Genomic DNA, 25,251 nt, shown 5'->3' on the forward strand with positions numbered 1-25,251 from the left:
TTGTGAATGAACTTCGAAGAAATAATTTAACTGTTGTTACAATATTCCTTTATTAGTACCAGCTTTTCAACTAAATTGTCTTTTGCTAGAGCTAAACAATTTAATATAAAAAATGCCATTTTTTTGTTCATACAGTATTTATTTAAAAAAGTACATAGTGGTTAGTTTTGCAACAATTTGCTTTTAGCCAGATGTATCATATAAATCTATGAAAGTAACAAATGAGATAAGAACAGTATAAATAAGGAGTTTTTGTAGTATTTACATGTATATAGAAACTAGCCCCAATGGTGGTTTAAGAAATTAAGTTTGCAGTTAAAGTGAAACTACTGATTCAGCATACTGATAACTTATTTTAATGCTTCTTAAAGTTTTATATTTTCTACACTAGTTTTGACTATAATTTTGCATAGAATTACTTATAAAGTATATTTCTGCATTTCACATCACAGTAGGAGCTTTTAGTATAACAGTACAACAACAAAAAAACCCCATTAGCTCAGAAAAGGTCAGATCTGCTCAAATCTAGTTTTTCTTAGTATCTGGCTTCTTACTTTTGGGAACAAGGAATACATTGCCATCTCTCGTTTGCTGCAAGGAGTATTCACTAGGGGAGTAAGGCTTTCCATCTTCATCACGTAGCATGCTGAAGACTTCAAGATACAAGGTGCTGAGTTGTTTTTTCAGTAGATGGAGGCTTTTGTCATTTTCTCCTTTTTCTTTGAGCAATTTTTCTTTTTCATCTTTTAAATGATCTAAATCTTGCTCCAGTTCCACTATATTTTCCAGTTTTCTTTTTCTGCAATTCTGAGCAGCCACTTTATTCTTACCCCTCCTACGTATGTCTCTAATTAATGCAAGTTGAGCCTCGTTGAACTGCTCCTTGGACATCATTTCATTGAAGTCATCAACTGGGAGGTTAATGATTTTTTCTACAGGGAATGGGATATGGAGAGCTTTTGCCCGTAGCTCATCTCTTGTGAGATGAGCCTCCAAGCGGCTTGAATGTTTGTCTTTTGTGAATGGGATTTTTCGATGACCAGGACTTACAGGCACTTCTTTCTTTGGTGTGTTTTCACACTGGGCATCACACACTGGAGCACTGTTCCTCCGAGATGATGACAAGGGTTGGACTGTATCCCCAGAAGGCCTTACTGGCTGTGTCTTAGGACCCTTCTGTTTGACACTTCCAGGAGAACTATCTATTTCTTCCATTTCAGAATCACTGAAGCCGAGCAGTGTGTCTCCACAGATGGTAGATTCCACTGAGTGTTCAGGTGATGCCATGCTGGGACTTGTGTTCAGTGATATGCCAGAGTCAGAATCATTGAATTCTGCTGTTGCACTTTCAGGGGGGTTTTGGTTGAAGGCTTTACAAAGTGATAGATCAGAGATATCAATGGGCCCGTTTAGAAGTTCAGAAAGTGACTGGCTTAAAGTAGCAGAGGAGGGCATGCTGTTGCTGGTGCTGGGCTCTGCTATGAAAGCAGAATAAAATTCATCACCAAAATCTGTATTTACTGTGGCATTTGAATTTAATGAGTTCACTGTCAACTGGCTGGATTCTTCTGTGGAGAGGATGCTGCTGAAGGAATCCTCAAAAGCACTGAGAAAATGTGGACTGCAGTTACCTACTTCTTTTTCCAGTGAGGGGATTGATGAATAGAAATGATAATTGTTAATTTCCGTCAGTTTGGTTTCTGGACTTGGAACCATGCTAGTCTCAGCCAGTCTGTCACTTTGAATATTAAGACACTGTGTGGAAAAGAAGTTTATACTATGTTAAGTCAAGGTTAAGCTATTTTTAATAGCTGATAATCCATATCTGATGGTAATCTCTCCCCACCCCCATTCACACCAGGCTCTTCTAGAATTCAGAGGTAATTCCCATTTCCAGCAGATACTTATGCCTAAGCATATGTATTATTTTCAGAGTTCCCAGATCAGACTTCAGGTTTATAACCTGATCTGTCCCTCAAGACATCCAGTCCATCTAACTAACAAAAGTTCACTGAAGTGAGCATGGGCAGCTCTCATGACTAATTTAAAAGCACCCTCCAATCCTTCCTATAAGTAGGTGGCATATAAATAATAAATAACTGGAATGACTAATTTAAAGGGACTGAATATAAAATAGCATCTTTGGTATTTATTATATTAGATCTTAGTTACCTGTAATTCTGGAATGGATAATAGCTCCTCCCAAACTTGCTCAATATCCTGCTGCATATCGTCTAAATCAGCAGTGGCTAACTGAAGGACAGCAGTTTCAGGTGACTGAGCCTGATTAGGAGCAATAAAGACTGGGCTGTCGATGTGGCTGGGAATATCAGGAACAAGTGACTGAAACGTAGCTGAAGAAACCTAAAATTGAGAAGGCATTTATCTACATGAATCTGCCACCAGCAGTGGATGGGTATGCTCCAAGGCCATCACAACATCTTAGACTGGAATTGGCTGCAGTTCTGTATTTCTCTACTTATAGTAGTGACTTACGACTCCTATTTCTATATAATGAAACAAATGTTTGTGTCCTGCCCAGATGACTCCAAATTTACTCATTTACTAGCTTAATTGCTTTATCCTATGCATTTGAAGGTAAACGTCAAAATGGGTAAGAACAATCTTTAGAATTTAATTTGTATTATGTATGTAATACCTAGTATAGTGCTTTAGACAATAAACTTATTAAAATTGTTAACCGAATAAGTCTTGGTTTACTACCCAGTTTGCTTTTTACTAACCAAAATTTCTAAGTACCTATAACAAAAGAGTTAACTTGTTTCCATGGTTATGCTCACCCATCCCTCTGGCTATGCAGGAGTAAACGCTTTTGGTTTTGTATTATGTGGGGGAAGGAGGGGTGTCATTTTTTTTTTCTTTTCAAACCATAAAGTTACCTATAGGCTAAGGTTTCCTTGATAAGATTTGCTCCTGAAATAGTTTTTCATTTTTTTTTTTAAATGGAGATACATCAAAGGGACCAATATACGATATGTTATATATAGTTATGGAGATTTGCTGTTAACTAAATGTTAATACCTCATTGTCATCTACAAATGGGAATGTCTCTGTCAAAAGCTGCATGCAGTCATCGAAGTACAAATCATCTGGTTTGGGAATATGGGCTACCTGCATAAAAGGGAAAGACACAGAGGAAGAAAAAAATTGTTCCGTGTTCATAAAATGTTTACAGTCTAGTTAGTCAAACATTCCTCTTGTTTCAGAAGTCAGTTTAATATAGTAAAGAGCACAGAATCAAACCAGACTATCTAGTTTCAAATCTTGGCCCCCGCCCCCCAATTTACTGCCCAGTTTCTGGGCAAGTTATTTAACCTCTTTGGGCTTCAATTGCTCATCTGTAGATAAAGTAGGATAATGGTAATTAACTCATAAGTGTTGTGTTGATTAAATCAGTCAATATTTCAAGTACTTTAGCAGAACAGTACCTGTCACAGTACATGAATAATCCCTACTACAACAGTCCTACTACTGTCACTACTGTTGTAGCTGTTTGATCCTTACAATTACATAATGTTTTTATAGCTTACAAAGCTCTTCCATGTAATTTATGTCCTCCTAATCCTTATACTGAGGTAAATCAGGCACTGAACTCATCAGTAGGCTGAGGTTGGGAAGTTGACTTAATAAGTTCATGAAGTAAAAGGCAAAGCTGGAACTCAAATCCAGATGTTTTACCTTCCCAAGAACTGAGTACCCTGTACCTGGGAGTAGTTGGCAGATCCGCTGGTTTCCGACGGGATGTGTTGTGCTGGCTGAACCGGGAGGAATTCACCTGTCTCTTCATCTAGTTGTAACTGAGCGAAAAAGGCTTTCTCTTGTTCCTTTTGCAGTTGTTCTTGTCTTTCCTTTTCAAGTTTTTTCTGTTTTTCCAGCTCATGCTCCTTCCGTCGTTGACTGAAGTCAAATACTTCTCGACTTACCCCGAGATCTATATCTTGCCTCCAAAGTATGTCAATCAAATCCATGTCCTATGTTTAAAACAAAAAAGGAAGGAGAGAGACCATGGTTAAAATAGTTTTAAAATGGCAGATACCACATAATTTACATTATGCCATTGCTGATGGTGGGGGGTAGGGAGGTTACAAATAAAATCTGAATAGGAACACAGATCCAAAGTTCTGGAAGGGCACAGTTAATTCTATTCAACGTATGTATCCTTTTTTTTTTTTCTTTTAAATCACCTACAAACAGCTATCCAATGTAATCACTTATTACTTGGATTATTAACAATTTGGGTGATGGTAGAGGTCACTAACAACAAAGTAACAAATGTTGCACATTAACATTCTTGAATTAAAAGAAATCCCACACTTGTTTAATGGAATAGAGAAATTAGAGCAAGCACTCCAAGCCAATGGTTTATTATGAGAAGTGGAGTTTGGAAAACATGATTGAGTATGTGGAATTTTTCCCTAAACTTGCTTAGAAAATACAAGTTTACAGGGGGAAAAAAAAACCCAAGTTAAACTGTCAACCTAGCAGTTGTGAAATATCACCTTTCTTTTGGTCTTTGCTATAGTGGATTATCTTTCCCCCATCATTTCTCGCTACTTCTGTGTCTGTGGTTACTTATTAAAACAGTTTCCTCTTTTTTTTTTTTTAAATAAATTTAATTTATTTATTTATTTTTGGCTGAGTTGGGTCTTCGTTGCTGCGTGCAGGCTTTCTCTAGTTGCGGTGAGCGGGGGCTACTCTTCGTTGTGGTGCGCGGGCTTCTCGTTGCAGTGGCTTCTCATTGCGGAGCACGGGCTCTAGGCGCGTGGGCTTCAGTAGATGCGGCACACAGGCTCAGTAGTTGTGGCTCATGGGCTTAGTTGCTCTGCGGCATGTGGGATCTTCCCGGACCAGGGATCAAACTTGTGTCCCCTGCATTGGCAGGCGGATTCTCAACCACTGCGCCACCAGGGAAGCCCCAAAATAGTTTCCTCTTGACTTGAGTTTTAGCTCCTGAGGTATGAACAAATTAGTAAATTCAAGTCCTAGCAAATTGTAATCTTGTGTGGGTGAAGCAAGAGATTGCCAAAAGAACTGGGAAAGGGGTAGTGCCCACGAGGCTCACTCCTGAGAAATCATAAATAACCCTCTTAACACAAACCAAAAAAATGTGGCTCTAGGGAAGGATGGAAGGTAATACGTTCTAAGATATGGGAAGAATTGTACAATGAGGAAATGGTTATTCTGATTTATATTACAAGGCTAGGCTTAGGTTACCATGTCCATATTTTCCTAACCACACATGTGTCAAAAGCAATTCTTCTGATTTACAACTTTAGTTTTTGTAAAAGTCTGAACAGGTAGGAAATGTAAATCAGATTCCATTTAACAAATCACCTGTGTTGAAAATAATGAGATGGAGACTGGAAAAACTGACAGAGAAAGGGAATTGGGATCTGAAGGCCAGCAGACACAGTGTGTACAGACATCAAACTTTGTATTGCGGTTCGGACAACAGTTGACAGCACTGGGCTGCCCAGTGCATTTACAGCTCTACTACTTTCAGCCTCCAAAGGACAAAAAACAACATGGCTGTTGCTTCACTGAGCAGTCAGGCTATTTCACCCAACAAAGTACAAGCACAGACCACCCAGCCTAGAGGCAGCCCAGCTAACTGGATAGTAGAGGCCACCTCTAGCCTTGATTGAAAGTTGGTGTTAGAATCTTAAATGCTATGAAACCCTGCTCATTAGGTTCATTATTCTAGCTTTGAACAGTATAACTTTTAGTACAAAGCACACACAGTAGGTATAATTAAAGCAGTATCTGTAGCTCTTCAGAACTGGCTAGGGTATACCTGTTTGTAAGCCAACATCTATTAAGGGCTTTCTATATATGCCAAGCATTGTTCTAAGTACTTCAGATATACACAAACCAACCCTCAAAACCACATAAAGAGAACATGTATCCCTATTTTACAGATAAGTATATTGAAGCTTAGAAAGAAGACGTACTACGAGAAAGTGCCAGAACAGGGATATATACCCAGGCATGAGTACAATATGAGTCAATCTTGGACTCCTGATTTTTAACCACTAGCCCACACTAAAAATATGAAGTCTGATCACTGAACAGTGGTTCCTAAGTGGGGCAGGAAATAAAATCCATTGTTGTATATGTAGACTTTGCCTTGACGTATTCGTGGTGGGAAGAAGTGGCCATCACCACTTCAGAAGACTGGATTGAGCAAATGTCACCTGGATTATTTTCCTGGCCACAAGCAACAAAATAGGAATCGTAGAGCATTCAGTCATACGTGGCTATCTTCTCAGGGGGCTCCCCACTAAAATAAAATGAGAATTTCCATTTTAAAAATAATTTGTTTCCACTTTAATAGACATGTTTACACAAGGGTCATGTGAAAAGAGAAAGGCCCAAGATATAGAGAAACCTACTTTAAAATTCTAATTAGGTTGGGCCATATCTTCTGAGGGAATCTAGCTACAGCTGAGTATCCTGTCTGGGCCATTCTCCAAACTGGAGCTAACGACCAAGGTGCTAAGGAGACGTTCAGGGTGTTCACTACTAAATGCTAGCACTAAAAATTAAGGAAATGCATACTCATGCTATCTCAATTGAACTCTAGTTTCTCTATAAAATAAGCAGTACCTGTTGCCACCTCTCTCAAAAACTGACATGGAAAGTGCATTGAGCTCTTCAGAAGGTCAACAATAGAGAAACCCAAATACTTGTCCCTGCACCTGGGGGTCACTCTGCCACATCTGCCCTCACTTCCCCAGACTGCCCTAGGCCTGGGGCTTCTCCTTGTTCAGAGATCCCAGGATAAAAACCAGTACTCAGTTTTGACTTTTTCATAGAAGAACTGAAAGAGCACTGAAGAATTTATGTTGGAAACACCTCACAAATATGACTAGTCCGAAGTATTCCTAGAACCCAGAACTATGGGTGGGAGGAAAATTTCTAATGTAATTTACTCTAAAATTGTCAGTGGCAATCACACCAAGAGTTGATACAACTCTGTTCTTTCCTTTTCCCCCCTTTCCTCCCCATCAGATATCTTGAGTGGGTTTAGGTGTTTTAGCTATAAATTTAGTATAATTGTTCCATCCTACCCCTACCATACAGATGTTGGTGGATCAAATGAAATGTGGAAGAAATTTCTCTATAAATGTAAAGTACATGTAAGTGTTGTTATGCATCCCAACAAGAAGTAGGATGGGCCCTACTACTTGCTGTGAGACCAAGCTCCAGGCCAAAGGATAATAATGAAGTTACAGAAGGAACTGTAGTGGGAGCCTTGAAACAACACTCAGCCATAAAGCTACTTGGTTCCTCCTCAGGGAAGGTCTGAAATTGACCACCAGGCATGTGAATCATGTGTTGTAAATAAAAGTAAATAACATACGCTTTTATGTAAACTTTTATGTACACGCGCAACACCCTCTCGATTCCTGACATGACTACCCTTCAATGCACAGCTCCAAACCAATTCAGTGTTTTAAAATTTCCCATAACATAATTAGACAAGGACACATTGATGGATCCTCATCAACAAACAGGAAAAATAAAACACAAAATGTCATTTGGATCAGCTCCTGAGCACCTGTTCTTGTTATCTGATCTGAAACAATGCTGGACCCTGGGAGGTGGAGGGGCTCCTACAGCCAGAGCTGACCATCTCCACCAGGAATGCCACCATAAGATATTTCAAGTGACAACATCTAATTGTTCTTAATGAAGGCTGGGCAGCCTTTAATGAGATAATAGACCAAAACAGGTTTCAAAGTGTTCTCAGAGGTTTTCATTTTTAAGTTTATTTTTATATAATGTTTAATCTTGCCATGTGAGGTCTCTGAAAGAAAACATCTGCTTAAAAAAAAAAAAGCTGAGTTTTAACCACTTTGAATTCCTTTAAAACAGATGTTCTGATCAAATTCAGAATTCAGTAACAAGGGGTTGCTTGTCATGGCCTTGATATATCATATAGTGTTACTCAGATTTTCACATAAGTCTTGGAAGAAAAAACCTGCAAAGATTTGATACTGCATGAAATATTCAAAGCTTTATGTTGAAAATGAGAACAGCAGAAGTTTGTTGACCCACGACTCACTGGTGGGGAGCCCTGCAGGCCCAGGACTGTGTTCGGTGCTGACCTCAGGCAGTGAGCTGTCCTGAAGGAGCCCTGTGACTGGGCACATGACTTACTCCACAAATGACCCATCTCTCTGCAAAATTCCCGAACCATCTAAGAGGAAATAGCTGGGGTGGTGCCCATAACAAAACGGACAGTGTGGAAGGACAATGCCAGTGGAAGAACTAAACTGCTCTCCCACACTTCAACCTGAGGCACTGAGGAAGCATGGCTGCCCTGCAAGAGGGCAGATAAAAAGGGTCTGGGGAGGGAGAGGAAATGTATGGCATTTCAACAGGTATTTCCTTAAGCTTCCCAAGGGCAACACAGGCACTGGCTGTGAGCCTTCACATGCCATATGGAGCAAATGCCGTCTGCCATACTTGGTGTCTGGATTTTTGTTGTCCTTTTGCAATTCCTGAGTGTATTCCACATTATGTTGCTAGCTTGGCTTCAACAAAATAAGACAATTTAATAAGAACGTAAATGTTTGACAATTCACGTTAAATCACCATCTGGCCCAATGGAAACAGTCATATTGAAAATGTCTCTCTCTATATATATATCATCATTTGCCATCTGGGTAATCTGTTACACATTTTATGGGAAATCTGAAGTTGGACTATTAACTCGTATCACTTTAAAACAAATGTCTTTGTTCCAGGATAAACAGAAGAAAGCCCTTGAACACAGAATCCCATAATAATATGTTTCTTGCAAGCCAATTTTAGTGCTTTGAACAAACAAGCATTTATCATGCTCAAATGATCCCCCCAAATCAGAAAAGATAAAGCAAAGATACCATCTCTTCCTAAATTAAAGCAATTCAGTAAACTAAGGCTTTAGAAAAGTATTTGAAATGAAAAATAAAATGGTTTTTATTATATACATTCAAATGTATAAATGAAGCTTGCACCTCCCAACCCCTTTCCCTTCCCTACCTGCCCTCTCCCATTCTGTTTTGTCCAGAGGATGACGGACGGGAAGGTGGAGGTTTCTTCTAAAAACAAATTTCACCAATAAAATTTTATAAAAGATTGCACAGATAACTAACTTTGTAAACAGACAATGAAAACTGATCCTCACTTCCAATTTTACAGTGTAAGTGTTAAGACAATGTCTCAAGTAATTCCTTTTTTTAAATTTATTTTTATTTTTTTAACATCTTTATTGGGGTATAATTGCTTTATACAGATGCCTTCTTAAAATCATGTTATTTCCATTAAGAAAATAATAAATCTTCTTTTAAAGTTTATTCTCCTGAGATCGATCTCTCCATCCAAATATTAACTACTGGCATTCAGAGTCTAAATTGCTTTTCTTTCATACATTTCAGTCTTTATATTATGCCCAGGTGGTTATATTATTCACCTAAAAGCTAAATCTGGTTTAATATTTTTTTCCATAGAAGCTGTTCAAATATTTTTGGGCAAAACCGGATGGAACATGAATCTCATCCTACCGTCCGTTGGAGTATAAACCAAATTAAGAGCTATAGGAAAGTACAAAAACTGAGGCCATGCTCGAATTCTGAAGAATTGACTGAACAACAACAAAGATCTCCTTGATTCACAAGGCTCTACTCTGCAGTCACAATCCTTACTCCTAAAGTAAAATGACACCAAGCAGGTGTGTTTTTAAAATACATCTCACTGATGACTATTCTATTTCATAAGTATTTATCTGCCTATTTACTTCTCTCCTGCTTCATTACAAGAAGATACACAAGACAAGGCCAACTGTTTTCTCAGACTTCTAGAGAAGGCAGATGAGATGACAGGTTATTCTCTATAGTCTGCCCACATTCAGGTACTTTTTTTGAGTCTACTGGACTGATTTGCTAACTTCTGAATATATTGCTGTAATAATTATGGAGCAGGTGATAAAAACAAAGATCACAAAAAAACATATTTATATAGAATCACAGAATGTTAGAGATGGAAGGGGACTTACAGCAACCTAGGCCAAGTGTAAATGTCACTGGGTTAATCTGTGTTAACTACAGCTCCATTTTTAAAAATAACTGGCCTAGCAACCAGTTTCTATGTCAGCAGCGACTCCTAACAGGTAATAGTTACAACTAATCCAAGTTTTCCTTCTAGAGAAAACTTACCAGGGATTATTTCCTCAATCTTCAATAACTAGCAATTACTTTTGTTTTGCTTTGTTTTTTAATTTATTTTTATTGGAGTATAGTTGCTTTACAATGTTGTGTTAGTTTCTGCTGTACAGCAAAGTCAATCAGCTATAAGTATACATATATTCCCTCCTTTTTGGATTTCCTTCCCATTTAGGTCACCACAGAGCACTGAGTTGAGTTCCCTGTGCTATACAGTAGGTTCTCACTAAAATAACTAGCAATTTTTAACAGCATAAAAAGTCTCAAACACACATCAAGACATGAATTATTCAACAAGTTAAAACTCTATGGACTTCCCTGGTGGCAGAGTGGTCAAGAATCTGCCTGCCAATGCAGGGGACACGCGTTTGAGCCCTGGTCCAGGAAGATCCCACATGCTGTGGAGCAACTAAGCCCATGCGCCACGACTACTGGGCCTGTGCTCTAGAGCCCGCGAGCCACAACTACTGAGCCCACACACCTAGAGCCTGTGCTCTGCAACAAGAGAAGCCACGGCAATGAGAAGCCCGCGCACCACAACAAAGAGTAGCCCCCGCTCGCCACAACTAGAGAAAGCCCAAGCGCAGTAACGAAGACCCAACGCAGCCAAAAAAATAAATTAAAAAAACCAAACTCTAGATCACAAATTTGCTATTCCCTGGATCACAGATGCATCCTTCTACCCTTTTGTCTTTCAGCTAAAAATTGGTCCAGTTTCCTCACAGTCCAGCTTGTTACTGTGTACAGACATTTTCATGGGCTGCTTCCTGTTCACAAACAAGTTTCTCAGCAATGACTCAATCTAAGAAATGTGATCCTGCCAGTTTACTGGAACTCTCACCCATTACGCTTGTCTGTACACTGTAAAGCATGATGCAAAGATAAAAGCCAAACTGGAAAGTGAATAGACTAGGAATTTGGACTATTTTCTCAAGAGGCACATATGTTTGGCCAAAAATAAATCATAAAGGACAGTTAATTTCCAAAATAGCAGGTGAGGCCACTGCTACGAAAAGTGGATGGATCCAACTTTCCCATGGCAAGTTTCATACCTGGATGCCAGCAGAGTTAATTTCTGGTTGTCTGTATTTAAGCAGGATGCTGCTGCTGGGCCTCAATCAAAGGGCTTATGCAAGGGTCAGTCACTATGTCAAGAGAATGGCTTGGTTAGATACGCAAACTTCAGGACACGTTTTTTCTCATCTCTTCCCCATTTTTGAAGAAGCCATGAATGTATTCAGTCCTGGATGCTGTCCTCTGCACACGAAAGGAACTTTGTGACTCGGTCTTCCATCACTATTAGAGTGAGTCTACAGAAGAACACACACACCCATCTTACCAATACAACCTTCAGGTGCACTGGCTCTAACTCCCTAACTCACTTTACCTAACATACACTGAAACTAGCCTAGCGTGGACTAACCAGGTCGTCAGATGTCTACCTTGAGCTCAGACAGCCCTGTTTGCTTGCCCTCCTGCCCCCTCCTCCTAAAGGGCCGCCCCCATGAGGGAGGGCAGGACCCTAGCACACTGGAGCTACTGGGGCTCTTTACTGCCACGTCTGAACTTCCTCAGTGATACTTCACCCTCTGTGGATCCTGCGTTTGTAAACAGAAATTATTTCAATCTTAAAGCTCCTTTTCAGATTTAACTGCCTACAATTAAGCTTTAAAAGCTAAGAATTGGGACAGTCACCCAGGCCTGCTGTTTCTTGCTGGTAGCCAAAGACCTGTGTCCCTGTGCTGGTGGTGGCAGTGATGAATTTTAGATACATATGTATTATATACTGTAATATAGAAAGACTCTAAAACACTTATATTTTTTTCTTTTTCTTTTTTGTGCATCCTGTTAAAATACTTTCCAAACGGGGGGGGGGTCTTTAATTTCTTTTTTAGTGTGAAATTTTTGAGTATGAAATATTTCATACTAATAGCTAAAAGATCACTTCAGAATGGTAATAGTTATAATAAAGGTGGTGGTCAAGATTAACAAGATTTAGTGTCCATACTACCCTAAATGGATCATTAATCCAGCAACCCATCTACTACACACATATAGCTCGCCATTCAGGTGCCAGGAACTGCGCTAGGTGCTGGGGACACAGAGATAAACAGAGGACAGTCTCTGATCTCAGTTTAGAGACTCAAGGAGAAACATGTAGGAGCCAAGGCAGCACAGAGGAAGTGTCACTAAACTGCACAGAAAGACCTCACAGGAGTGACAACTGACTTAAGTACGCCGGTCACAACTACATGAACATCCCACCCGCTTAAACAAGGGGTAAGCCAGGTTTTTCCAAACATCTAGTCCACATGACGATCTGAAAGCAAAGGAGGTTTTGGAGTGGAGAACACAACCCATCTCCACTCACTCTGCTTTCTTGGTCTCCCCTCTTGGTGGCAGCAATACCCCCACGCCTCCCCGTTCCCCCCCAGAGGCTCAGATCCTCCAGCACGAGGAAAATTCTCAGAGACTTCCTCCTCGCATGTGGACTTTTCGGTCAGTATGACTCATCTCAGCTGAGATGGGAATTACTGCTAATGCCACATTGTCACAGAACGCTGCGACTGGAGGGGCCCAGAGGACACACAGCCCCTTCCATTTTTCAAATAGGGAACAGGTCTAGAGGATGAAATGACTTGCCCCAAGGTTAGAGGTCAAGGATTCCTAAACTACTATGGTCTATTTTCTAATTTTACAAATCCTGCCAAGTTATTTGGCAGAGGGGGAAAAAGATACATCTTTGCTTCACTGTTTCAATTTGCACCTCTGGCCCCAGCTTGCCAGTCTGCAGGTGCCTCACAGCTTCTATTTGAGCTGGCATTTGCAGAGCACTTCATGGTTTGCAGGGGTCTTCACTGCAGAGCAAGGGGGAGGTGGCTTATCTTCATCTACGAATGAGCACAATTAGGCTTTGGGCCTTGAACATCCCTGCTCCAAATTGCATGCTTGGCAAGTGGCAGAGCCAGGACCCCAACCAAGAACTGATTCTGAGCCTGTGGGCTCTTCCCACCACTGCAGGACAAAGGCTGCAAACTGCTTTAGCCCCAGGTGGGACGCTAAGGCTTGGAACCTGGCTCTGCTGAAGCTCAGACCCACCTGTCCTGATGACTCAGGGCAAATCCAGTCAACGGCACACACAGAGCTTAGCATTTAAATCTTCCCATAAAGCCAATATTTACCCCGTACTTTGTATATCTTATGTTATCTGGTCTGACTAAACTGCAAACTCCTTCAAGGCATGACAATGTCTTTTTTTTTAAATTTATTTATTATTATTTTATTTATTTATTGTTTCTGGCTGCATTGGGTCTTTGTTGCTGTGCGCGGGCTTTCTCTAGTTGTGGTGAGCGGAGGCTACTCTTGGTTGCGGCGCGCGGGCTTCTCATTGCGGTGGCTTCTCTTGTTGCAGAGCACGGGTTCTAGGCGCGTGGGCTTCAGTAGTTGTGGCTCGTGGGCTCTAGAAGGCAGGCTTAGTAGTTGTGGCGCACAGGCTTAGTTGCTCTGCAGCATGTGGGATCTTCCCGAACCAGGGCTCGAACCCATGTCCTCCTGCACTGGCAGGCAGATTCTCAGCCACTGCACCACCAGGGAAGCCCAACAATGTCTTTTCTTAATAGATGGTAGATGTACATAGTATAAAATTTAAAAGTTGAAAAAGTAATCTCCCAGTTATCCTTCCCCAAGGCAACCATTGGCATCAGTTTTCTGTGTTCTTAGGAAGATATTCTATTAAACACACAAGTAGCATATAATCATAATGTTCCACACTTATTTCTCCCTATTTATTTTAGAGATGGTTCTATGTCAGGGCCTAGAGTTGTTCCGTTATTTTTAATGGCTGAGGAGTACTTCATTATGAGGATGTACTATATTATTTAATAATTACTTAATCAGCCCCTCATTGGGCTTTTAAGTTATTCCTAATCTTTTGCTATTACAAATGATGCTATAATAGCTACCTTTGTACATAAATCATTTCACGAATGTGTGAGGGTTATCTGTGGGACAGATACTTAGAAGTGGAATTGCTGGGGCTTCCCTGGTGGCGCAGTGGTTGAGAGTCCGCCTGCTGATGCAGGGGACATGGGTTCGCGCCCCGGTCTGGGAAGATCCCACATGCTGCGGAGCGGCTGGGCCCATGAGCCATGGCCGCTGAGCCTGCGCGTCTGGAGCCTGGGCTCCACAACGGGAGAGGCCACAACAGTGAGAGGCCCGCGTACCACAAAAAAAAAAGAAGTGGAATTGCTGGTCAAAGAGTATATGCATTTTTATTTATGATACATATTGCCAAACAGCTCTCCACAGAGGCGGTACCTTTTACAGCCCACCAGTTCTCCCCTCTTTCCCCCACTCATGTGTCCTTCACACCTTGCGGCATATTGGCATGTGGTACCCACTCAATAAATACACTGTAATTGTTGATACAAGGTCTCCTATATTAATTCCAGAATCATTTCAAAATCAGCCCTCCCACTATTTTTAAAGATAACAAAATTAAGACTAAAGAAGAGAATATACTGTACATACAATCAGTTGTCCGGCAAACAGCATTTGTTTAATCACCAGTCTATGTCCAGCCAAGGTAACCTTGGTTGGTAAAACATCTGCAGGGGCAAGAAATGTAAAGGCCACGGTGCACACAGATAGACAGAGGCTAGGCAAAGTCTCAACAGGTGAAACAGGCAAAATCAGCAACCTCAGCCCTTCTAACAGAGACTAAACTCCAAAGAAAAACCAAGTCCAATTAAAAATGGAACTACCATATGATCTAGCAAATCCACACCTGGGCATATGTCTGAAGAAAACAAAATAATTTGAATTTGAAATAATTGAAATAATTTGAAAAGATATATGCACCCCGATGTTCACTGCAGCGTTGTTTACAACAGCCAAGATATGGAAGCAACCAAAGTGTCCATCAAGAGATGAATGTTTAAAGAAGATGTGGTGTATATATACAATGGAATATTAGCCACAAAGAATGCAATTTTGCCATTCGCAACAGCATGGATGGACCTGGAGGTATTAATGCTTGCTGAAATAAGTCCAATAGAGAAAGACAAATACTGTTATGTTTTCATTTTATATGTGGAATCTAAAAAATAAAACAAATGACTATAACAAAACAGAAACAGACTCACAGATACAGAGAACAAACTAGTGGTTACCAGTGAATAGAGGCCTGGGGGAGAAGAGAATTAAGAAGTAACAAACTACTAGGTATAAAATAAGATACAAAGATGCAATGTACAGCACAAGGAATATAACCAATATTTTATAACTTTAAATGGAGTATCATCTATAAAAGAAAAAGCAAGTTCAGCCAGGCTGACCCATCCACCAGCTCTCTAAAGACCAGGAAAAGGCGTCCTTGTCTAGGGATGTGTCTCTCAGAAACATACGTCTGTTGGCCATTAAATTACATTGAACACACAATTGACTAAGGGGAGCTGACAGTGATCTTGCAGACCACAGACCAAACCCCAGGTTTACAAATGAGAATCCCAGGGCCAGAGATGCTAAATGGGTAAATGGCCCTAGGTCTCATTTGACTGAGCAGCACCCAGGAGGGGTCATCTGGTCAACTAACACAAATTAGATTTCAAACTAGCCTTTCCTATTGCATGCACGCATGCATTCATTCATTCATTTATTTGGCTGCGCTGGGTCTTAGTTGAGGCACTCAGGATCTTCATTGTGACACACGGGATCTTCGTTGCAGTATGTGAACCCCTAGTTATGGCATGTGGACTCTTAGTTGCAGCATGCATGCAGGATCTAGTTCCCCGACCAGGGGTCAAACCCAGGCCCCCTACACTGGGAGTGCAGAGTCTTAACTACTGGACCACCAGGGAAGTCCCCCTATTGCAATTTCTATTCCTTAAATTCATGAAATACTAGGAATTATTTTGAAAACAGATGTTTACAAAACTGCTGTATGGCATCCGACCCTGCAGCCAAATTAATGGCCTATAAAACTCTGTTACCTGACTGAAGTTTCTGCAGAGAACTTTCCTTTCCCTACTCCTAATCTGTAAATCCTGGGTTGTCTGTGCCCATGCTCAATACAATAGGGCTAAGAGCCTCCCAGTTTTAACCCTTACTTCAGGCAGATCATCTCCACTACCAAGAGCAAAAGTGGCTCTAAATTAAAGTGGACCCCTGAGAACTCCCAAATCATGGGGTCAAGGCCTTGGACCCACTAAATGCACATTCCAAACGTGACTGACTCATCCAAGGCCTCACCAAGACCAAGTGTGACCTCAGAAATAGTTCTACAACTCCTTGGAGAAAGGAAGCCCTCAAGACACCAAGTCCTTCCACTTGCAGTGCTTTCTGAGCACAAAATACTTTCACTTGCATGATTGTATCATTTAATCCTCATGCTACTCTGTGTGAAGATTAGTGGGATGAAGAAACAGGTTCAGAAAGGTTAAATATCAAAGGTTGCCCAGCTTGTCAGCTGCATCTGTAGCAGAAGCAGCCCTCTCTAAACCTGACGGACAGACCCATAAATCAAATCACCATTTAATAACTCGCAATGCCTCCCTTTCCTCCTCTATGCCTCAAAATAGAAATAAAATTCTGGTTTGCTCTAAGGGTGCCCATTGCAGTTGGTGGTGGCTTCTTCCTGTAAGTCAGTTTTGTTAATAAGAAAACAATACCATAAAACAGGCCTAGACTTTTACCGAATGATCTCAGGCAACCTACCTAAACAATAAACACATGAAGTCAAGCCCTCAGTCTTTTTCTCAAGGACAAAAGCTGTGGGTCTGGTTTAAAATCTCTGGCTTTGGGAAAAGAACTCTCTAAATTAAAATATGAAAGCCAGATGTATGGAGTTTTCTAAAGTAAATGATCACACAAAGTGTGGGTATTATTTGTACCTTATTACTATTCCCCATGAAAGTATCATTATACTGCCCAACAAAAATACATGTCAAACATGGAATCAATCACCCTGTCTACTGGTAGGCACAGCACAAAAATTCCTTTCTCTCAGTGCCTAAAATAATTTCTTTTTAAAGGCCTTTTCTTCGGTCTGGATCTCGTGGAAGCTCTTTGCAGCCCTGACGCTCACCATGTTTCCAATGCCAAGTAAACCCAGGACCCAAAGCAATAGGCTGTAAAGAACATTAAGTTCAGTACCCATCTAGAATTAGGGCATGCCATGTTACAGTAACTTTTAACCTCAGTTTCTCCATCTGCTGAAGGACAGGGTTGGGTTAAGTGACTCCTAAGATTCCTTCCTATAAACACCTCTGATTATACAAAGTCAAAAATACAAGTCTGAAAACTAATTTTGAACTTTAAAACAAGCTACTTTCATCTACCTATAACAGATGCTCTAAAGCAGTACTTTCCAGTAGAAATCTAATGCAAGCCACATGTGTAATTTAAACAATTTTAGTAGCCTTACTAAAAAAAAGTGAATTTAATGTAAACAATATATTTATTTCACCCATGTCAAAAAATTATTCTACCACGTAACCCAAACGTTTAATTAACGAGCTATTAGAAGTGACAAAACACTCAACATACATAACAAATCTCACTTGACAGCATCACATGAAATGCTGTCCCCCCAGAATAAAGTTATATTCAACAAAAATATCTTATCCTGCTTCTGTTTAAAATTTTTAATAATTCATTAAGATTAAAAATGCGGATCCTCAGTTACACCAGCCCCATTTCAAGTGGTCAAAAGTGACCAATGGCAAGTGACAGTGCAGCTCTGGGGACCTACAGAGTGAGTCCTCCACACTCCTTAGGGGGGAATTCTAATGAACCAAACTCCTCTGTTTCGCAACACCGTAACATTAACCCTTCCAAAGGACACTAGGCAGTATTTATACTGTTAGCAATTATTTGCAAAAAGCTACTTCAATGACCTGAAAGTGACAGTGTGAGTCTTAAGTTACTAAGAGGGCTCATAAGGACCACAGGGATCACCCTGATGTTAATGATCAATGTCTGGTCCAGAGGCCACACAATTACCAGATTATTGCAAAGGGCATATGAAGAATGGGTAGAAATAAGGGGCTTAGGTGCTAGGAAAATACCATCTGTTCCAACTATGGATATGAATTAACCCTGAGTTTGGAAATTACATTTCAACTGCTTCAAATGTATACATTTGAACATGCACAGTATCCACTGTTGTCACCAACTGCCAGGCAGCAATTTGGACCTCTTAAAAAGTAATGGATAAGTATATATACCACATTTCATTCTCTTAAAATCAGTATAGAAGGGGCTTCCCTGGTGGCGCGGTGGTTAAGAATCCGCCTGCCAACGCAGGGGACATGCGTTTGAGCCCTGGTCCTGGAAGATCCTGCATACGGCGGAGCAACTAAGCCCATGCGCCACAACTACTGAGCCTGCGCTCTAGAGCCCGTGTGCCACAACTACTGAAGCCTGCACACCTGGAGCCCATGCTCCGCAACAGGGGAAGCCACCGCAATGAGAGGCCTGGGCACCACGGCCAGGAGGGGCCCCCACTCTATGCAACTGGAGAGGGCTCGCACGCGGCAGCAAGGACCCAACGCAGCCAAAAATAAATAAATAAACTTATTTTTTTTTAAATCAGTACAGGAATCTTTTACTTTCCTTAAGGTAAATCTTTTCAATTAACCCACTAAATAAATATGTAAGGACAATGGCTACCTGGTGAGCCTTTACATTAAGATTTGAAAACAAAAGATCACAGTGCCAACATTCTAAATCCAAGTAAAGGTAAGTATGACACAATCTAACAATAATAACAGTAAGTGCATTTATTGTGCGCTTTCTATGTGCTCAAGACTCTTCCAGGCACTTGTATCCATAAGCTCACTTGTACTCATACCAATTGGCAAGGAAGGTGGTATTAAGATCCACACCGTTTATATTACAGAAGAACTCACATAACAGAGGCTCTTACTCAGAATACCCGAGGCCTCTTTAAGGAGGCTGCACAGTGCAGTCCTGCCAAGGCTCTGCTGCTGACTAGCTGTACAGAGAGCTCTGGGCTGTAAGGAAAAACCAAGACATCATACCTGTCCTCACAGAACTGTTTTTCATGTGGGAAAAAGGTATGTGAATGCCGTTTAAAAATACAGAAGACAAGCCAGGGGTGAGGTATTAACGCTATTAATAAGTTCAACACCTGTTGCAGATGTCAAAGGAACATGAGAAGCATCTAATTCTGAGGCTTCTGGGTCTAACCACTATACAAAAAATAGAAGGTGAGCTCCTGATGTATTTACATTTCAGACATCACATGGCAACACCAAAGGGCAATGGGTGTAAAAAGTTTTCAGCTGTGTCATCTCCCCCATGGGTCTTATAGAAGGTCTTTCCCTTCACCACTCTGCCTTTCTAAAGAGTTACTTAGGGGTAGTTATTACAGAAGAAATATTTCAGTCTTTAAAAGATGGGCTGGGGCTGGGAAGAGGGCAAGGCCACAGGGGTCAGCTCAGGAAGGCTGGCTTTAGCCTTCCACTAACACATTCCCCACCCCCACCCCCCGCCACCAGCTCTTTCTGTTCACACAACTTGCCTGTGGACACTGTCCCATCTCTAGGCCCAGAACCCCAGAGTAAGAAATTCTGCTACCAGTGAAGGAGTGTGTGTGGCATGGGGTTCAAAGAGATGGCTCATCAATCCACATAAGTAGGGGATCCAGCAGACAAGCTGGAGGATCCCACAGAGGAGACAGGACACACATAAGGCCTTGCCATTGATTGGTTTTCTGTCTCCACAACAATCAGGTCCTGACATGAGACCAGGACAAGCCACAGGAGAATACGAAGCTTATACCAAAGAGTGAAAAGGGGCATGGATTACCAGAATTCAAGGAGGGATTTTTTTTTTCAAGTGAGCCAAGGAAATCTCAGATGCCACACATTCAAACATTCCTGACAAAGAAAATGTATAATTATGATAATAATCATCACAGCCACCAGTTGTTGTATGCTAGATCTTGTGTCCAGTTCTTACTTAATCCTAAGAATGCTGTGACATACCCATCACCCACATCTAATGATGATAAAGCCAAGGCACATCCCACTGTATTATCACTCACTCAAGCTCTCTGGGCCTCGGTTCTCTCCCTGTAAATCGGGGATAAGGCTCCTTACCTCACAGGGCGGAGTAAGGAGTACACATGACAAAAATCAGTGTGTGAAAGCACCTGGCACCTGGCCGGCATGGGGAAGAGCCTGAGAGACTGCAGCTGCCTTCCCCAACACTGCTAGATGCCCACATCTGTTAGCTCAGGGCGCACAAGCAAAGCCTCTTTTCTGGGACAGAAAAGAGAGGATATTGACTGTTTTTTCTTTCTTGGGTGAATTTTGCTAATCACTGAGGCTGGAAGCCAAGGATGAGATGGTCCCAGCTGAATGAAGACGGTGAGAGCAAATGGATCTTAGGGGAGGTCAGAAAGAGAGAAACTCTCCCTGTGCCACCACAGAGAAGAAAACAATTCATCCTAAAAGCAAACCGGCAACTTCTGGCTCGTTCTTCCTCTCCTTTCACCAATGGAGTGAATACCCTGGCGATGAGTTTCTGTTAAAACCCAGGAACAGCAGGACCTGCAAGCTTGAGCACAGATGGTTTCACAATGGGGCCAAGAGGAGAAAAATCTACTCCCTCCTTGAAAAGGGGAGCTTAAAAAATTTCTTCTTAAATGGCTAACAAAGGTGGTACAGATCAGAGTGACAGTTACAGATCCTCAATACTGCACTGGTGATGCCAAGGCGACTAAGCCACACCTGCACCACAGCCAGAGCCCCTCAGCATCTCTGCCCCCACCTGCCCACCTTCTGATGCATGGGCCATAATAACTTCCTGCCCACATCCAGCTCATGTGTCTTGCCCTTTCCAAAACCTCCCATGATTTCCAAATGCCTTAGATAAACGTGAAACGCCACGCATGGGCACCGCAGGCCCTCTTCAGCCAGCCCCACATTAACCTTTTCACCCCGAGTGACCCTATATGCCACCACAGGCCAGATCACGCCTGCACCCGTCCTCCAGCTTCCAAGTGAAGCTGAGCCAAGAGGAATCCTACCAGCTTAAAAAATCTAGATAGACTGCTACCTCCTCCAGGACGTCCTCTCTGAGCACCCCAGTTGGAAGTGACATTTTCTCCTCTGCGCTGTCATATATCACCAATGAATATAACTTGTATATATACCAAGTTCCTAGAGGGCAGTAATGGATTCGCTCTCACATCTGCTGAGCAAGTACTATTAAACAAGCACCAGGCATGGTGCGAGCCACCAGAATTACAAAAATGACAAAAACATAGCCCCTATCCTAGAGGAAGTCATACCTTAAGCAGGGGAGATGGAGATGTAATTTATACTCATTATGATATGAAACATGCCCTATAATCCAGGTGTACAAAGAACAAAGGGACTGATTAATTAGGAGGAGGGGTAATTTGAGAAGCAAATGTCCTTCAAGGAGGATAATATATTTGCTACACTATCTATCTTAGAAGATTAAAACAACTTCATGCCCTGAAAGTTCCCTAGGGCGTGTTAATACCTAATAATACTTGTGGAATGAATAAGTTACATATAGGCTTAGAACTCAGCATTTTCACTGTGTACCTAAGGTGTCTGGGGGGATTAACGAATTCTAATTACTTAATAAATCTATCATGTTTAGTATCAGTTATAGCCCAACTACTAGTCATAGAAAAATTATTTAACTTCATTCAAATTTTTCTTTGGGCACTCTACTAAAAACAAAACATTACACCTTAAGAATCATAAATGCACACTACTTCAGGTTAGCAATAAAACTCATCTTTTGAGACAACAAATGTGATAGTATTTTCAAATACCCGTTAAGGAATTTTGTAATCTGGATAATATAACAATTAGTCAATATAAATGCGGATTAACTGTATTTTCATAGAGAACACGAGCTATTTCCCTCAGGCTGATTGTCAGGAAAAGGACAAGAAAGTGGGCAACCTCACTTTCCTCCCTATTCTGGACTTTGTTTCTAAAGCATCAATCTATCACCAGAATAGCTCAACCTCTTCAGCTACTCTGTAGCTTCCCTTACTATCTGTCCTCAGTACCCAAACTTCTTCAGAAAATACCCGGTAGAAAAGGCAGTCAAGACCCAGAGAGGTGTGGCGTATGACTTTAACTTCACCCTGAAATTTAAAAAAATGTTTAGCTTATCTTTTTAGGACTAGTTCCCTGCAGCTATAGGCTGGAGAAATGGTAAATAGCAGCGGTAACAATCACCAGGTCAAATAAAACTGCTCTGTGTTAAAGGATCTGAAGGAGACACTCTACCTGAGTAAATGAAGTGTACTTGGGCCCTCTGGTTTCTAGAGTTTTCATCACGTTCTGTGTTCTCTCTCCCACTACCCCCTTCTGGTTTAGAATAAGAGGTATGAACAGGCTGCCATCGGAGGAGATAGTGGGCTACCCTGCAAAGAACAAGGAATATCCTGAGGTTTCCTGAGAACAAACAGTAATATCCCGGCTTCAAACTGTCTCTGGAAGTCACTGCATCAGTGGTTCCACTGGGGCTGGGACCACCACCTAGAAGCAATTGGAACGGTGTCAGGACAGGGGAGGGCGGCCCTTTCTGGTTGTCACAGTGAAGCTAAATACCCTGTAATGTGGGATAATCCCCCATTCCAAAGAGAAGTCCAGCCCCTTTGCCAGCGGTACCCTCTTTGAGGAACACTGAGGGAGCTCCTTGAGGTAGAGACACTGTCTTAATGAATCTCTGTAAAGGAGGCCCTCATTCTTTAGCATCTAACCAAACACCCATAGTCATCAGACAGGGAAGGAAAGAAAGGAAGGGAGAGCAGTGATTACGGACTTTCTAAATCCCTGTTCTGCCATCGAGAGTGGCATGGCCATGGACAAGTTACTTTACCTCTTTGAATAGGTTTCCTAGTCTGTAAAAAGGGGGTAACAGCCGCCATCACCATAGCTTTATTGTCAAGATCAAGTAAGAGGGAACATGTCCAGGACCTAGTACAGTACTAGCAGCTGTTCAGTAAATGTTAGTTTTTTCCCTTTTTCTTCCCCCTGAAATTGCCAGTTGCCTGTATCCTGATGTCTTGTAACATCCAAAGGTTGGTTCTCTTTACAACGTTGCAAGCGAGTTGGTAATGCAAGAGAGTCGGTAATGTGAACAAAAATGAAAGAGTAATTGTTCCCTCCGCCTCCATTATTTATTTTTGCCAGCACACACACCGGTCACTGAAACTTGATGGCACAACGGTGCTGTTATCAAGTGAACTTTGGAAACCTGTGTAGCACAGGGCAATGCCATGCGCTCCGGAGCCCCAGGTTTCCAAGAGTCCCACAGGGACAGAGGAAAGGGGGGTCGTTTTTACCCACATCTCTCCAGGGAGAAAAGGCTTTATTTTTCAGGATCAAAAAAAGAGATGTTCCCCCAGCTCTTCTTAAGATGCTTTTCCTCCTTTCTGAACCTCTCCCCAAGTTCAAGACCCAGAGGCCCAAGTCCTTCAGCAACACCAAAAACTTCCGTATATAATCAATCCTGCCCTGGCATCCCAGGGGCACCTCATGGGGGAAGGGGGCACAGAACCTACCAATAGTGGGAATGCTTATTGAATCTGGGAACTCCCCTAGTGGAATCTCCATCCGCACTCTTGAGAGGAATTCCTAACATTTCATTATTATTGAATCACTCTGTGGTCACATATGTGCACTCCGCTAACCAGAAGAAATATATAGCATAAAATGTGCCATGCAAGTCAGAATAAAGTAGGCACTGCAGTCTAATGGGATTCCCATGCAACTTGCCCCCAAGCAGGTGTGACAAGTGCCCCAAAGGCAAAACATCATGTCTGGTCTAAGATTCCTGAAAAGAAGACGGTTTGGAGAAAAGTGCAAGGACTCTGATGGCAGAGAATGCTCCAGTGCCAGCTCTAGCTCTTACCAGCTATGTGACTGCTTTGGTCATTTGCCCATGGCCCCCAGATCCCTTCCCCATCCATCCCCAGGCTCCCTTGCTATATGGCTTCCAGCTACATTCCAGCAGGGGTCTGCAAGAGGAGCGGGGGACACTGGAGAGATGCTGGATGGTAGGAGGCAGAGCCCCTCTCTCAGTGGCCCCAGCTCCTCACTCGGTCCAGCTGCGGGAGGGCCGGTGAGGCCCTGGAATTCCACCTCCTCTCTCTGCCCCTCCAGCTCTAGCGCTGGCAAGTAGTTTCCAGAGGCTGCCAATCTCTGGGTTGTCTGTCTGGTTTCTCGGCTCTCCCATCACCTATATAATTAATTTCCTATATAAAATCCTTCTGCTTGAAATACCTCATGTGCTTTCCAGTTCCTAAACCGAACTCTGGACTGCTTCTTAACCTCTCCAAAGAGTTTTCTCAATAATGACAAAACCTACCTTAACAGGGTTGTTAAAAGAACTAAAGATAATGAGTGTAAACACAGCACAAGTAAATACTCCCCAAAATGCTTTCCCTTTTCTCACATGAAGGACCTAAGTACAAGCTGCATGTCAAGGAGCAAATCGAAGTGATACAGAAGAGACCAAAAAGCTACATCCCTCCTGAGTTCATTAAAAGGAATCCTTTAAACTAGTTTTCCTTTTCCTCCCAACCTCTCCCCCTTTACTTCTAGAACCCTTTTTCCAAGTGGAAGGTTACCTGAAATCTCCCCACTCTCAGTCCACTGCCCCAAGGATTCTCCCAAGCGTGCAGCCCGGTAAAGAAGTTTCTAGCAGAGGGTGAACCTCTGTCTCTGGAGAAGAAAGAACCTGAACCCACAGTCTGGTTCTCATTCTTGGCCTCGTCTCAGCTTGGGAACCAGTAGAGAAAGAACATACAAGCTGGGGGTAGCACTAAGCACACCAGCCCCACCCCTGTCCTCTGGGGTTGGTTTCTCAATGTACATTTTAAACATGTTTCATTGAGAAGTACCAAGAACAAAATAACTTCTTCAAAAACTGGCAATTGGGCTTCCCTGGTGGCGCAGTGGTTGAGAGTCCGCCTGCCGATGCAGGGGACGCGGGTTCG

At 41.9% G+C, this 25,251-nt stretch overlaps 1 protein-coding gene across 4 annotated transcripts in view; it reads right to left on the reverse strand.

The window, feature by feature from the left end:
• Window positions 1-20: 20 nt before the first annotated feature.
• Window positions 21-25,251, reverse strand: part of NFE2L2 (NFE2 like bZIP transcription factor 2) — a 35,770-nt gene continuing 10,539 nt past the window's right edge. Inside the window, exons 2-5 of one of the 4 annotated variants that reach the window (XM_007451099.1) lie at window positions 3,726-3,992; window positions 3,043-3,132; window positions 2,173-2,343; window positions 21-1,755 (exon numbers count right to left, since the gene is read on the reverse strand). In XM_007451099.1, the coding sequence (XP_007451161.1) occupies window positions 526-1,755; window positions 2,173-2,343; window positions 3,043-3,132; window positions 3,726-3,989 (1,755 nt within the window). In that variant the 5' untranslated portion in view covers window positions 3,990-3,992 and the 3' untranslated portion in view covers window positions 21-525. Of the gene's footprint in view, window positions 1,756-2,172; window positions 2,365-3,042; window positions 3,133-3,725; window positions 3,993-25,251 lie in introns of all 4 variants that reach the window. The other 3 variants (XM_007451098.1, XM_007451097.1, XM_007451096.1) reach the window with 3 other exon arrangements.

Source organism: Lipotes vexillifer, unplaced genomic scaffold (assembly GCF_000442215.2).
Source record: "Lipotes vexillifer unplaced genomic scaffold, Lipotes_vexillifer_v1.1 scaffold645, whole genome shotgun sequence".
NCBI classification, from domain to species: Eukaryota; Metazoa; Chordata; class Mammalia; order Artiodactyla; family Lipotidae; genus Lipotes; species Lipotes vexillifer.